The sequence below is a fragment of the Cyclospora cayetanensis genome, unplaced genomic scaffold (genome assembly GCF_002999335.1).
Source record: "Cyclospora cayetanensis isolate NF1_C8 unplaced genomic scaffold, CcayRef3 CcayRef3_contig_119, whole genome shotgun sequence".
In the NCBI taxonomy this organism is placed as follows: domain Eukaryota; phylum Apicomplexa; class Conoidasida; order Eucoccidiorida; family Eimeriidae; genus Cyclospora; species Cyclospora cayetanensis.
In genome coordinates, this window is record NW_020312058.1 from 101,221 (window position 1) to 115,233 (window position 14,013).

General features: G+C 52.2%; 1 protein-coding gene across 1 annotated transcript; it reads right to left on the reverse strand.

Annotated features, from left to right (window-relative positions):
* Window positions 1–494: 494 nt before the first annotated feature.
* LOC113147061 lies at window positions 495–3,723 on the reverse strand. The gene is made up of 2 exons (XM_026336262.1): window positions 3,628–3,723; window positions 495–1,835 (listed from the first exon to the last, which is right to left on the reverse strand). The coding sequence occupies exons 1-2, from the start codon at window positions 3,721–3,723 to the stop codon at window positions 495–497; spliced, it is 1,437 nt and encodes a 478-aa protein (XP_026192047.1).
* Between the last annotated feature and the right edge of the window lie 10,290 nt (window positions 3,724–14,013).

Genomic DNA, 14,013 nt, shown 5'->3' on the forward strand with positions numbered 1-14,013 from the left:
TTTTATCGTGTCAAAATGCCTCGTTAAACGGCTCAGTTGCGCCCAGCTTGATGCCAATCCAGCTAATTGCTCTTGTATGTAGCCCTCACTTTGCGCCATCCTGTTGGCCTAAGGCCTTCGCAGATTCTAGAGGTAGCTGTGAAAGAGCGATGCCTGCCCCTTGAGAGCAAACGCACCTTGAGGGGCTTCCCCTCCAGCTTCTAGAGCTCCTTGCCGCCTGAACCTCTCCGCAGTCGCTGTGCTTTTATGCGCAGCGGGTGCGTAGAGGGGTGTGCCTCCAGGTTCTGTATTTAAGAGACGTCTCGCTTCATCCGGAGCGCTCTAGTGGCCGCTCTGCGCCTCCATTCGCGGCCTCTACCGTAACCGCCGCTGCCCCTAAGCTTTCTTTGGTTCATGAATGTGAACTGTACGTCTCTTAAATGCTGGGCTAGAAAGCACAAAGGATCCGGGGGCCGTTGCTGCGCGCCGTGTGTCTGTCCCTCAGTTTAGTGGTATCAAAGGGCGTGCGAGCAGCTGTGACTCTTTCGCTCCTCTATGAGAGCCTTGATCTCCTCGTCTCGGGTCCAATGGCTGTAGCTCACGCCCCCAGAAACGCCGTGCTGGCAGGCAACCTCTTCGCCGCAGTCCGATACGCAAATTGCAGTATTCACGTCTTCCGTGAGGTAAACGGCGTTGTAACACCTCCACTCCTTCGTAGTTTGGGAAGGCCCGCCCACATCTTTACGGGCAACAGCCCCGAGAGGACAGAAGGTGCCTTGACAAATGCCTTTCAGGAGGTCGTTGCAGTAGTCATCCAGCACCCTCTGTAGCCTGCTTAGAACGGCGTTGCTGTGCAGGCTTGCCCCGCAAGTGGTGGCTGATTTCTCAGCGATTAAACTAGCGAAATCCACTGCGTCTCGCCAGACGCGCGCACCCCTGCTGGTGTCGGTCCCATGGTTGCAGGGGACCTCGTCAGCGCAGTTCGAGATGCAGAGGGCAGTGAAGCGATCGGAAACAAGAGCTGCCGGCTTGTAGCATCCCCAAATCTGCGGCTGGCCGTCGGCCGTGCTGTCTTTTCGAGCAACGGCGCCGCCCTTGCAGCTGGCTGACTCTGGAGGGCACTCTTTGGCGAGGGCTTCCCTACAGGCCTCATCCAGCACAGCCTGCAGCTTGCTGGTCTGGCCGGGGGTGAGGAGCTTGGCCTTAGCGCCGCGAACGATAAACTCGAGAGCAGCTTTTAGGTTCCAGTGCCTCCCGGTGGAGTCACTCGCACGGTCGACGCCGCTGCAAGTGACCTCCTGGACGGTGCAGCCATCCAGACATATCCCCGTGGCACTGGCAGCGTCGAGGCCGCTAGGATCGTAGCAGCGCCACTCCCTGCTCTGATCGGGCTCGTTCCCTATGTCCATGCGAGCTACCGGTCCATCTTGGCAAGCGCCGTCTCCCCGCCCGCACAGGAAGCGGAGTGCGTCTGCGCAATACGCGTCCAGCGAGGCCTGCACGTCATTGACACATCGCTCAGGCTGGCAGTAGCGGTATCTGTTCTCGTAGAGCACCTTCCGGATCGCAGCGTCTTCGCTCCATCTGACACTCGAAGCCTCAGCGGGGCCGTCCCCGCACGCAAAGGTCTCCCCGCAGTCATTCACGCATTGTGCCGAGTTCAACCCGATTCTGAGTCCAGTCGGATGGTAGCACGACCATCCACCGCTCCCTGTATCGGCAGCTACCACTAGGCGGGCTGCACTGTCTAAACAGCTGTACTCTGACAGGGCCGTAATACCGTTGGCGGAGCAGCTGTCCCTACAGTGCTCGTCCAGCAACTCCTGCAGGAACCCTTTTCTGTTTGGCACTCCTGGCTGCGCATCCAACACCAAAAAAAACACACACACACACACACATGCACAAAGACAGCCCTTCCTTATCCATTCGGAGGTTGTCACAAGCAAACACACGAACAAACGCATATACATATATATACAGACGTGTATGCATATATATACAAACATGTATACATATATATACAAACATGAATACATATATATACACAAAAGCCAAAGGCCGTGGTTCGGCGCTCGTTGGGGAGTGAGCCACAAGCGAATGGTTAGCCTCTTTCAGTCCGCTCAGAGCACGAGCATCCACACAGCGTAAGGAAGGTGATTTCGAGCAGGAAATGGAAGCAATCTGGTGTGCACACGAGCGAGGCTTTATTTGGCGGCACGCTGGTTTTTTGTGTGGCGCTGTCGCATAGACTTGTCGAGAACCCTTTTCCGCGGGTTGCATGCGCAGCTATCCCTTCGGATTTGCTGTGCGAAGCCCATGCAGCTCCAAAGAGTCAGGCGGCGAAGCGGGAGGCCCCAATCGTCGCAGGTGGAGCTCAGGGGACTTACGAAGGAGACAGTGTCTGAGGCAGAGTCACGCATGCGCACGAGGGGAGAAGTCGGTAGCGAGAGTCAAGCAGGGGGGCGGGGGGGCCATAAGTCGGAAAAACGGCAGAAGCGGTCACACCTACTCCGATGGGCTTCGACATACAGCGCCTGCTGGAGATCCTCGCCCAGCAGTGCAGCGGCAGCCACCACTAGGGCCCCTGTGGTGGAGAACACGTTCATCACCGTGGGAGGCCAGCGTCTCGCGTGAGGCTGCTCCCATCTGCAGTTGTTGCTAAAGGGCCCATCGAGCCGAACTTTTTGTTCCTCTAGGCGTTCTGGAGTTGCTTCGCCCTGCACCTGCCTGGATAGTAGTGCCTTGCCAGGAGTCTCTCAGGTGCATTACGGGGCATCAATGGCAGCGCTCGCTCGGCGTACAGTGAAAAGGATGGGCATCATAGGGACGCAATAAGAGGAATTAACTGTGCGCAAGAAAGCGCTGCCTATGAAAATGTTGTGCACCAAGCGCTAGAGATACTACACTATGCTTCCGAGTTCGTTCTTCGTAGCCGGCGCCTAAGTGAGGCTCACCGTGCTCGCTCCCAGCCCGCAGCCTGCCCCCTCACACATTTCTCCTGAGCCTCAATGCCCCCAGTGAGTGTGTGTGTGCGGTTTCTACGGAAATTAAAACTACTGGAACTGACGGAACGGATCAAAAGGTGCTTAGCCGCTAGTTCATGCGGCTGTGATCCACCATTGGATCCCGTACATACGCCGGGGCGAGGGTCCTACGCACTACACATGTGCGAAAGCAATAAACTCTACGCCTTGTCCCTAACTCTTTATTCACTTTAAAAGCAGGGGACAAAGTCACGCGTGAGTGCCGCGATTCATCGCGATGCACTCTGGTAACAAGGGTTGTGTTGGGAAGCGACACACACCCAAGCCTGGTCGACAACGCTTGAGCGAGCACTGACAGCATCCGAAGGCCGAAGCACCACACCATCACCACCCCGGCATCTTCAACTCGAAAAGCGCTATTTTCCTGAAAGCAGCCTTTTTAGACTACTAGATTCAAAACGTCACACGGGCTGTAAGTAGAGGCGCCAACAGCGCTTTACAGGGCTGCCTTTGGACTGGAGTTCTAAGGCCAGTCGACGGCGTTTCTAGGCAACAACATAGCCTCAGTCCATCTTTGTTGAGTTGATATGGCGTTCTCTATGTGTGGGCGGGGGAAAGGGCCCAAGATCTGTAGAGTTTTCCAAGATGCTTTTTATTTCACCACGATCCCGGGGTCGATTGCCGCCTGAAGCATTACAGATAAAAATTCTTCGTGCATTCTAAAGGGGCGTAATGCTTCAAAAAATATTTTCCTGGACATCCTATCAAAGACTTCATCCAAAAACCACCTAATTTTTGCATGTGTTTGTTGGCCGAGGTCGCAGCTTATGGGCAAATAGCAGCAGTTCCTTGACTGACTCCTCTACCCATGCACAGCCTCATGTCTCTGCAGAATTCTTGCCCAGTTGCAACGCAAGAAGGCATGCAGTCATCTTAGGTACCGTTGTTGTGCCCTGCAAGGCTCCCTTGTATACGGTAGAAACCCCCTTTCAGGAGAAGAATGAAGTCTTGAAACTGCAAGCACAATCGTGATGCCTTGAACCGGTACAACCGTAGAAGAAGCAGAATGACGCAGACACCGGCTGTAGATGCAAAACCCTTGAATAACAGCCCATCTGGAACGAGTGGCATGGGCAGATACTTCAAAGTGCGTTCTGTGTTTACCCGAAGTCCATTCCAGCCTCCGCGCCTAACGGACCTTAGTATGCTCTAAAAGGAAGTTGCTGCCGTGCAGCAAATCATCGATGTGTATCGCTGCTCTGGCAGAACTAAAAGAGATCTCAGACTCTAGTAACATCTCACGGAAAAGTTACTCCCTGGAGTGCGCAAGATGCAGCAGTCGAGCACTAGCCCGAAGTGTTGCCTCCAAGCGAACTTCTAAACAATTTTTAGGTCCACATTTGAGGAGGCCCTTCATTAGAAAGGCCCCCCCAAAACACCCATGATGAACAGTTCTGATATCAGCGTGGACGATCGCTCCCCCGGTACACGCCACAAAACCATTGTACATTGCATAATGGCGGTCCTGGTACCCAGAGGACGCACGAAGACAAAGTAAAACAAGGAATTATCACGCTACACTCCAAAACAAGAATCGAGCTCTTACGTGCAAACGGAGTACCTGCTACTTCAGGTGCCCTGGAAGCACGTGGAGGCTAAGGTTCAGCATAATGTACTCGACAAACGAAACGAAATCCGTTGAGGGCATCACTGTAGGTCGCAATGCACTAGAGGGAGGCCTCCACAGAAACCCTTTCAGCAGAGCTGTTAAGTTACGCGGAAGCCAGAGCTTAGGTGTCTCCAGACAACTACCAACACAAACAGAAACTGAGGCTGCTTTTTTACTTGATTTGTGAAACCTGATAATTGCCGCGTTTCTTACTGCCCACATGCGTACAAGTCCTTGCCTACAACGGTTTTACGAGGAGGCTCTCACCGCAACCCCACAGCAGCCTGACAACGGCCTCCTGCTTGTTATTGGCGCCCTCTGGCGCGTAGGCACACAACAATTGCCTCGATTTCTGAGCCTTTTCACGGACTGCTTGCCCCTTGCCCTCCGCGTCTCTACGGGAGCCCGTGCGCAGGGTCAAACCGGGGCATAGAACATGCTGTGCCGGTACGAAAAGCAGTGGCATCAAGAGCGAATGCAGTGTGCGCGTCATCTCAAGGTGTACCTCTGTGTGCGTGCCACTTTCGAGGACCGCTAGACACAGGCAAGCTGTAGACGTGTTGCACTGCGAGGACCTTCCAGCTACCGCAGACAAATGCACGCATACGATGCAATGTAACCTGATTGGTGCTGCCTACTCCATGTGGCTCTGGCACCCTGTCGTAGCATTCCCCCCCCCGTACCCCATATCCCCCCACACAGAATGACAAGAGACACCTGGCCGGTGCAGACGCCGTGCTGCTCAAAGCCCACAACCAGCCATGCTGAAATCCGCTCGCCACGAAGAATGCCCTCGAGTTCATACAGCTGGAGCGTGGTCGCACTGAGCCCGGAAAAGAAACGGGAAGGGTGGGGTGGGGTGGGAAAGGGGTTTACGTGGACTTCGTATCTGCTGATTGCGCTCAAGGGTCAGCAACTGCTGCAAAGAGGAGCATGCCTGGGGAGTTGTCGGCGGCTGCAAAAACGCATTCTCCAGCAGCCGGCTATGCCCGGCCCAAACTCCCATACTCCAGGAAGGGCGTGCCGTGCGAGAGGGCTTGGCTTCCGAGACATCTACGAAGTCACTCGCGAGGGCTTGTAGCGCCTTTCCAGCGGTGATGCGCGATCGCGACCGCTGAAAATGGCCTACTGGAGCTCTTGGGAAGAAAAGCCGCAGTCTGTTCTCTCCCTAGGGGGCCTCTAGTGCAACTCGCATCCCTCCTCAGCCCATTATTAGGCACTAGCGCGACAGGACTGCAGCAGCTGCAGAGGCAGCGTGGCAAAAACTGCTGGTTGTGGCTGAAGCCGTTGCTGCTCCTGTTGAACGTTCCCAGCGTAGCCTAGATGCTGCCTCAGGCAGCCTTTGGCCACAATGAACATCCGTGAGGGTTCGTATGCGCGCTCATCCTTGTAGCTTCACTGAGCTGCCTCTGCCTCGTCCTCAGCTTCTTCTTGATCCTCGTCGTCGTCCTCCTCCTCGGGGTCGGTGATGCTCTCTGTATCGACGCGTCGCTGCCAATTCCAAGCCTCGCTGCCCTGGGAAGCTCGTTTCGCCTTTAGGGCTTGGAATTCTGCAAACGGCAGACGCGGAATCAGACACGGAAGGGAAGCAGACTGTGCATGCAGCAGCACAGCACAGAGGGGCTGACGAACGGGTTGCAAGCGGTAGACATACAGCCCCAAGAGGGATGCGGCAGCATCAGGCAGAGGAAACACCGGAATAGGAAGTACCACGACAAATTGTTCGTAGCAAAAAAACATCAAGGGGGAGGCAACAACGCAGAAAACAAACTGCAAAAGCCCACGACTCACCTGGTGAGGCCATGAGGTCGCGGACGGCAGCATAGGTTGATTCCTTCTTGTTGAATTCCTCTAGCGTCATTTGGTTCTGGCAATACTGCACGGGTGGGGGGTTCACTGCGGAGCGACAAGGAGAGCAGTGGCAGCGACGCAGTCTCTCTCTAGGAAGTGCGCGTCAAACGGCTCAAGAAACAGCGGGATAGAAATTACGACTCCATGTACAGAACTTCACGCGGGCTAGAGGGGTAGCAAGCGCAGGCCGATGGACTGCTCGATATTTTCACAAGGGACGTTTCAACCAATGCATGGATTCTTGTGATACATATATATATATATATTTATATGTATTTATATATATTTATATGTATCGCAAGAAATAGGTGCTCAGGTGGAACCAGAACACAAAGACACGACGGGTTCTACAAGCGGCTTGCCCTCTATTTCCCTTTCTCTCTTGTATGCCAGCATGCCTCGGATGAGGGATGTGACGAGCAGCAGCGTCAGCAGGGTGAAGGCCCCAAAGACTGCAGCGTCCAGGTACTGCCAGTCCGCAAGGACTGCAAGGCGAGCAGCAGCCTCCTTGAAGCCATGCTGATGCAGCATCAGCGCTGCCTCTTGCAGAAGGGGTCCCTGCATGCAGCAAGACAGCTACGGCAGCCCACGCCATAATCGGGGGCGTTGCAGGAGGGGCAGACACCGTACTGACCGATTCTGGAGATACGTAAACAGCTGGAAAGACGCTCAAAATACGCACCACACGGAAGGCCTTGGGTGTGGCTGATGCACGGGGAAGGGCGGCGAGAAGCTTGAGAACTTCCACGTGCAGCCAATGAGAGGACGGCAACCCATACAGGATGCCTGCAACTGCAACAACGGCACCCAGTGCAGCAACAGACAGCACGAACAAGAACACACCTCAGTCACACTGTCGGGATGGCCATACAAGGGCTCTTGTACTTCTGCAAGCGTAGCCACCTTAGCCCCAGGCAGTGCAGTGCCAACCATTTGCTTCCACAGAAGACATTAGGGGTCAGCTGGTCCCTTGGCTAAATAGATGCTGTGTACGACGCTAGCTGATGTACTAGGTAGCTTTCACAGAGCTAGGCAAATGAGTCAGCGGGAAGGGAAGGAGGGGACTGACTGGCAGCGCAGCCGAATCCAACTGAGTAGAAGATAAGATTTATCCAGAAGCTGCAACGCGAGGCCAAGGATACCTCGGGGGCTGTGCAAGAGCCATCTGGTTGATCTCCTGCACTTGAGTTCACCCACTTATCTTTTCTATGGGAGTCCTCTGCTGAATATGCCCAGGTGCTGCAGGCCTGCGCTGAGGGGTTGCCCGCTGCTGCAGACTGCGCCTGTTGAGCTGTTGCCTTCATTGCGTAACCAAGGAGTCCAGGGAGCAGGGAACAGCATGCAGAAAAGGAATTCTCTGTAATCAGGATTCTACGTTGCCGTCCGTGTCGCTGCTGCTACAGATGCAGCTGTCTGTACACTGGCGGATCAGGAGGGAGGGCCCTACGCCGAGACCTGCGGTCGGTAGGGGCGAGGGGCAGAAGGTTGCAGCCGACTAATAAATCCTTGCTGATGCCAATGATGAGGAAAAAAGAAACGGAACGCGAGCAGTTTCGCTTTGGAGGCTACGTCACTTGACCTCCCCCCTAGGGTGTACCTCCACCACCGTAGGCCGCGGTCACGGGAGGTTGGTGAGCAGGAGGGAAATCAGCAGTAAGACGCCTAATATAAGCAGGCAAATGGATGCAAAAAAGCGTTTAAAAACTCGGAGTGTTATGCCTTGAAAACCACCAAACCAACGTCTCCGTGTGCACACAGCCCCATGCCTGCACCACTCCTCTCCCCCCTTTCCCACCACAGCGCAGACGCAGAGGGGCACCTCTGGCATCATACAGCCTGGATATCCTGTCATGAAATTCGATTCATTTGTATGCTCCCCTTTAGTTTCATGAGTATGCACCGTTTAAAGCTGTGGCTACCTCCCCCCATCGCCTATTAGGCCTTATCTACTGGTTCTAAAGGCTGTCTTGGGGTTTGTTGAGGTATCTTCCACCTCTTTGGGCTTCCACTACCCCTGAAAAGGCATCTTTGGGCTTAGGAGGTACTTCGAGAGAGAGAAAAATGGAGTCAATGCTCTTCTCAGCTGCCACCCTCGGACTTTGGTATGAGATTTCTAGTGGCAAACATTCTAGTCTAAGGTTTATACCTTTATATTGTTGCGGGGATCTATCTTTATATGCTAAATTTCCATGATGTAGGCCCAGAATTAATTCAGTGTACGTGACACCTCTAAATTGCTCTACGGGTTCCCCTAGCTGGTACGTGACCGTCCCTCTTTCACCGTAGCACTGCGTTGGATGGTGGCTTCATAGCAAAGGGAGGGATGTAACGGGCTACGCTAGACTTCGACCCTCCCTTCTACATTCTGGTTAGTGGATCGGGCCAAGCTACCGCTAAACACTTCCACTATAGCAAAGATTTAAGTAATTGGCTTCTCTGTTCTTATTTCTTGTTAACTGCAGAGTAGTTTTAGTTCGATACAACAAGTGGCAGTGCTGTGTGTGTTAGGCGCCATGTAGAGCTATCTGTGAAAGCTCGAAATGCTCAGAGTTTGCATCTACGCGCACCTTAGCTCTCTACCTCTTCTCATCTGAAACTCAGGGGCGGAAGCAAGGAAGGCTGAAATTCTTTTAGAAAACTCATTAGTTTCCTAATCAGTTTGAACTCGAGATGAAGCTAAGTGCCACCCTATGGAGTCTCTAGATGGGGCATCACTGATGGTAGCATCGCGTGTCTCGATTTAGCTCTTCCCTCCTCATCCACTGGCTGTGGGTGCGGTGTGGTGTCAGCCTTCTCTACAACAGGTGTCTTGTTTCGATCATATCATCTGATAATTTGATATTTTTCCGCAATAGTCGGATGAAAGCTCTGGCGATGGAAGTAGACGGTGACACAATGCCTGTTGGGGTTGAAAAGGTTGGCTTACAAGCTGACTTGAACATAGTTGCTCCACGGTCCGTAGAAAGGCATGATTAGTCAGCCGATAGAAAGGTTATGGATGCATCAATAAATTATATAACGGAGAAGTACGACGGTCGTAAGGATGCTCACCTAATCGACGACTAAATTAGTTGGTTGGATGTGTACCTTGCTTCGTCCTTATCCACATAGGGAGAAACGGGTGCCTCTTGCAACACGATATATAAGGGGGAAACACTGCAGTGGTGACTCGGTTTATGTAGAAGAGCCATCTGCCTGCAAGTATTACTAGAGCTCAGGCCTGCCGCAAGCCCTGGCTTGTTGGTTCATGGCGCAAGCATTTTATAAGCAAGTCTTCAAAGATGCGAAAAGGCTGAAGCAGAGGAATCTATGAACAGTTTGGCCTATCAAGAAATATGAACCTTTGGCTCGCAGACGCCAAAACCTGTAAGAGCAGCTGCTGATCAATGGTTTACCGCAGATCTATTCGAAGCGTCAAGTCAGATAGTAACAGTATAGGCAGCAACTCAACTATTACCCACCCACTTATTGAGGCTTTCACCAACGATGGACTGGTTTGCGGTTTTAAGAGAAATAAGAGCAAATCGTCTATCTTTCTAGGAAAAGCTTGATCGGAAACTAGAAGCTGTGGACGTCGGTACTGTGTTAACAGGCCTTACCATATTGTGTATGGTGTGAGAGCGGAAGCCAAATAGAACACTCGTTCTAAAGAAGTGCGGAGCGCCCCCCAATAACGCACATAGTTCTACTGCGGGAAATTCGATCGCATACTCCGAAATTGCAAGCGCATGAGAGAAGCCAACGAATTTGAACGATGAGACAGGGATCAGCGGATGCACACCGTTTGGCCAGCAAAGAAGGCGCATCGAGAAAACAGGAAGCCCTTCCCCACGCAGGCTGCAGCGGAGTACATGGGGGCAGAGAGGATAGAGCCGCAATCAAGGATATACCACGGGTCAAATCTGTGTGGTTACAGGTTCCTATTAATACTGCAAAATTGCAAGCTTCATTTTGCTCTGAATGTGATATGGATCAGTTAGCCGACGAGACTACACACAGATGCAATAGGCTTGATCACTCATTAGCACTATTCAAGAAATTAAGTTTTGAAGACAGGCAGCATATTGCAAAATTATGGATAGCTGCGACAGTGAAATGGCACTTTAAAGCGGAATTGTACTTTACCACAATGTTTTGTTACCTCTAGGTTAGACCTGTGCACCGTAGCGCTATCATAGGCGTGCCATGGGCCATCCAACGGGGCGAATGCGTTTGCCAGTTGCATCCTCTGAAGTTTAATGCGCCGGGAATCTCTTGTAAGAAGCAGTTCCTGATCTTTCAAAGAACGCTCCTTATACCTAGTGTGAGCGGGGTAAAGTAGGCTCGGCGGTGCAGCAATAGAAGGCAGCTCTAAGCATGCTTTTCGTATTACTGGCTCTTTAACTGGAAAAGGGAATTCGATTGAACTTCCGGCCGAAGGACAGCAGGTTGAAGCAATCAATAAAGGTGCGTTGGTTGCTGTGCTCAATAATGACGAATTGCGAGCAGGCTGGCCACCTGCTGGTCGTCCACCTCAACTTTTTAAGCTGATGCCCGGGTCAGCGTCAAGGTGTGTTTCGCGCTATCGGAAGCTCCTACAGCAAGAGGAGAGGTCTAAGCGGCAGGCCGATGACTTGCTGTAGAAGGCGAAATGCAAGAGTGGACGAGCGCCTTTAAGCATTACTCGGTCTTCGTGCCGGTAAAAACGGAAGGTGGCACATGGGCATGAGCATCAAATCCGTGAAAAAAGATTACTGCGAGGCAAAAGTTCCTGGTGCCGCATATTGATGAATTAACTTACAGCACGCACTGATTAATAGTGCCACTGACAGACTGCGCAGACAGTTTCATACAAAGCTTTACACACCCTAATTGTAATTATCCAACAACCTTCCACACTTGCACCCACACAGTCGAGTGTACCTGTATGGCTTTTGGACTTGCTAATGTCCCCTCCGAACTGCAACAGGAGATTGATCAGGACTTAAGTGATTGGATCAAAGAGGCGCGGGACGGCTTCCTACATGTACAGTCTCTTGGTCTTCAGCCAACACTTGCAAGAGCACCTACAGCACCTACGCCAAGGGCGCTCTTGCTGTTCCGGGACAAGCAGCTGTATGTGAAGGCAGGCCAGTGTGCACTTTTGATTATGCTTCTGAGGCATCATGTTCTGGCGCTAAATATTGAGCCATATTAGGCAGATTTGACGGCGACCAAGGAATGGCCATTACCGCTACGCATCTGCAAGGACGCTATAGTTTTATGTGGACTTGCGTCGGATTACTGAATTTAGTTTCCAAATATGCTCAGATCGCTGCACCGCTCACCCATCTTTCTAAAAGAATTGCAGTCTTTAACCTGGACAGAGGAGTTGCGCCGCAGCACAGACGCTATTCGGGTGCCGCACAACTCTTCGCTTCTTGCGCCTCCTGATATAAGCGTCACCTCTTCTTTAAGACCGACACAACTAACGTATCAGTGAGTTCGATTCTCTCCCAATACGTTATTCGTTCTCCAAAGTACCAAACTGTTGCTTGTCAATCTCATTGCTTCGCTGAACCAAAACAGCGGAATGCAGCGCGGGAATATCACTCTGCAGATCGACGGTGAATCTTTAATGCACTTTGTGAAGAGTGTGCAAACTGTGAAGACCCCAGAGCTGTGCGCTTACTCAGGCGCCTTTTTCAGTACGACGTTACCTCAGAGCATATTTAAGGCGCCACCAACGCAGTTTCCAGCGACGCGCTCTCGCGACAACCCACCAATTCACTGAAGGGCAGCGCAACCGCTCTCGTCTGTGACGATTCGCGTCTTCGTGATAATTGCTCAAGCCTCATGCTTTAAACACCAATATAGCCGCTAATATTTAAAACAGTTTAGAAGGACAAACAGGCGAAGCACTACCTAGTTGAGGATGGCCTGCTCGTGGTTCAAAAACATACCAGGAACGGAGTTCCTGGTATGTTTTGACTTAGCTCCCATCGTTTTACGCAAAACACATGGTCATGTCGTTCGGATCAAAATAAAATTCACATTACAATGAAAGGCTACACACGATCGTTTGGGTGGCCTTTGATGCGTCCAGTGGAGTAGAAGTAAGCACTGTCATGCCCAGGTTGTCAGCACCTGAAGCCACGCAGTTCTAAATCTGACATTTTACAAAGCCTTCTAGTTCCTGAATGAATTAGGGGTAATCAGGTCATGGACACTGTTGGTTCGCCAAGGGTCGAGGGTCAGGATAGCATCTACGTTATTATTGGCAGACTCAGGAACATGCTCATTTTATCACCTGGTCCAGCTCTGTCGCGGCTCGGGATATTGCTCAAGTAATTTAGACCCAAACCTAAAAGCTCAAAACATTCTCCAGGAGAATTTTTACGTAGAGATATCCGAAATCTACAATTTTTTTGCTGCTCGTATCGCGTGCCTTTCTGCCCCGCCTACACATTGGGTATAATAGAACACTACAAAGCTCCCTAAGGCACATGGACAGACAGAGCGCATCAGCCGCCCCCTTCTGCAGTTTATTACTGTGCACGCACAAGTTCAATTGCTTGGCTAGGGGTTCTTCCTTGTGCTGACTGAGATCATAATGCGACAGCGCACTCGTCTACGAGCTGCTCTTTCGTATCCCTGGTCTCCAAATAGGAGCCTTGCTCCGAATAATGCCTGAGCCTTGTGGTCTGGCATCAGCCTCCGCTTTCAGCGGCGGGGGTTCTAGAGTGGCGCTGGCTAGTGCAAGCGAATGCATCCCAAAATCTCAAGACTGCGTTTGCATTTTGTCTACTTCAAAAAACTCGGAGGGCGCTGGGCTACTAAAGTGCACACATTCCTGCGAGCTCTTCTAACCCCAATGGGCACCACCACCCCAGCCGTCGATGTTGCTGAAGTCGTACGGATGGCCACTTTACTCAAGTTTGAGCAGACAACCCTACTCTGTTGCTTCAAGGCCGTCTTGAATATGTAGCTTGCGGGCTCTAGAGGCAAGAGATTGTTACAGACAAGGGTGCAAGGGCGGGAAGACGTGCCGCTGGCTGGGATTCATCTAAAAGCAACGCAGCCTAGAGCGACACCCTTTCCGGTATCTTGCCGTTCACTACCCTCCGTAAAAACTTCTTGCTGCCTAGGATGAGGAGAGACTACTAGCTCCCCCTCGTCACCATACTGCACACCGTCGACTCTGGAACGAACTGCAGGCCCAAGATTGCGCCGTGAACCGCGCAGCATCGCGAGACAAGCCCCCCACAACTCCATCAAAAAAAAAAAAGACGGCTTCCCTATGCTGCTTCTACTTCCAAAGAAATGCAGCTGGGTGAGCAGCAGAAGGGCTGCGCATCTAAGCAGGCATCCGAAGTGCAGAAGTAGTTGGAAAACGACACAGCGAGTCTGCGACTGAGATCCACCTGCACACCGCCCGAGGTACCGTTCTGCCCGATGGCTCGAAAACGGCTACACCCAAGGGGGCACAATCTGACGCTCCTTCTAAGCGTAGCGCGTTGGTAGCAGTGACGAGGACATGTGACCGAGCACTAATGCGCGGTAGCAGCCTCA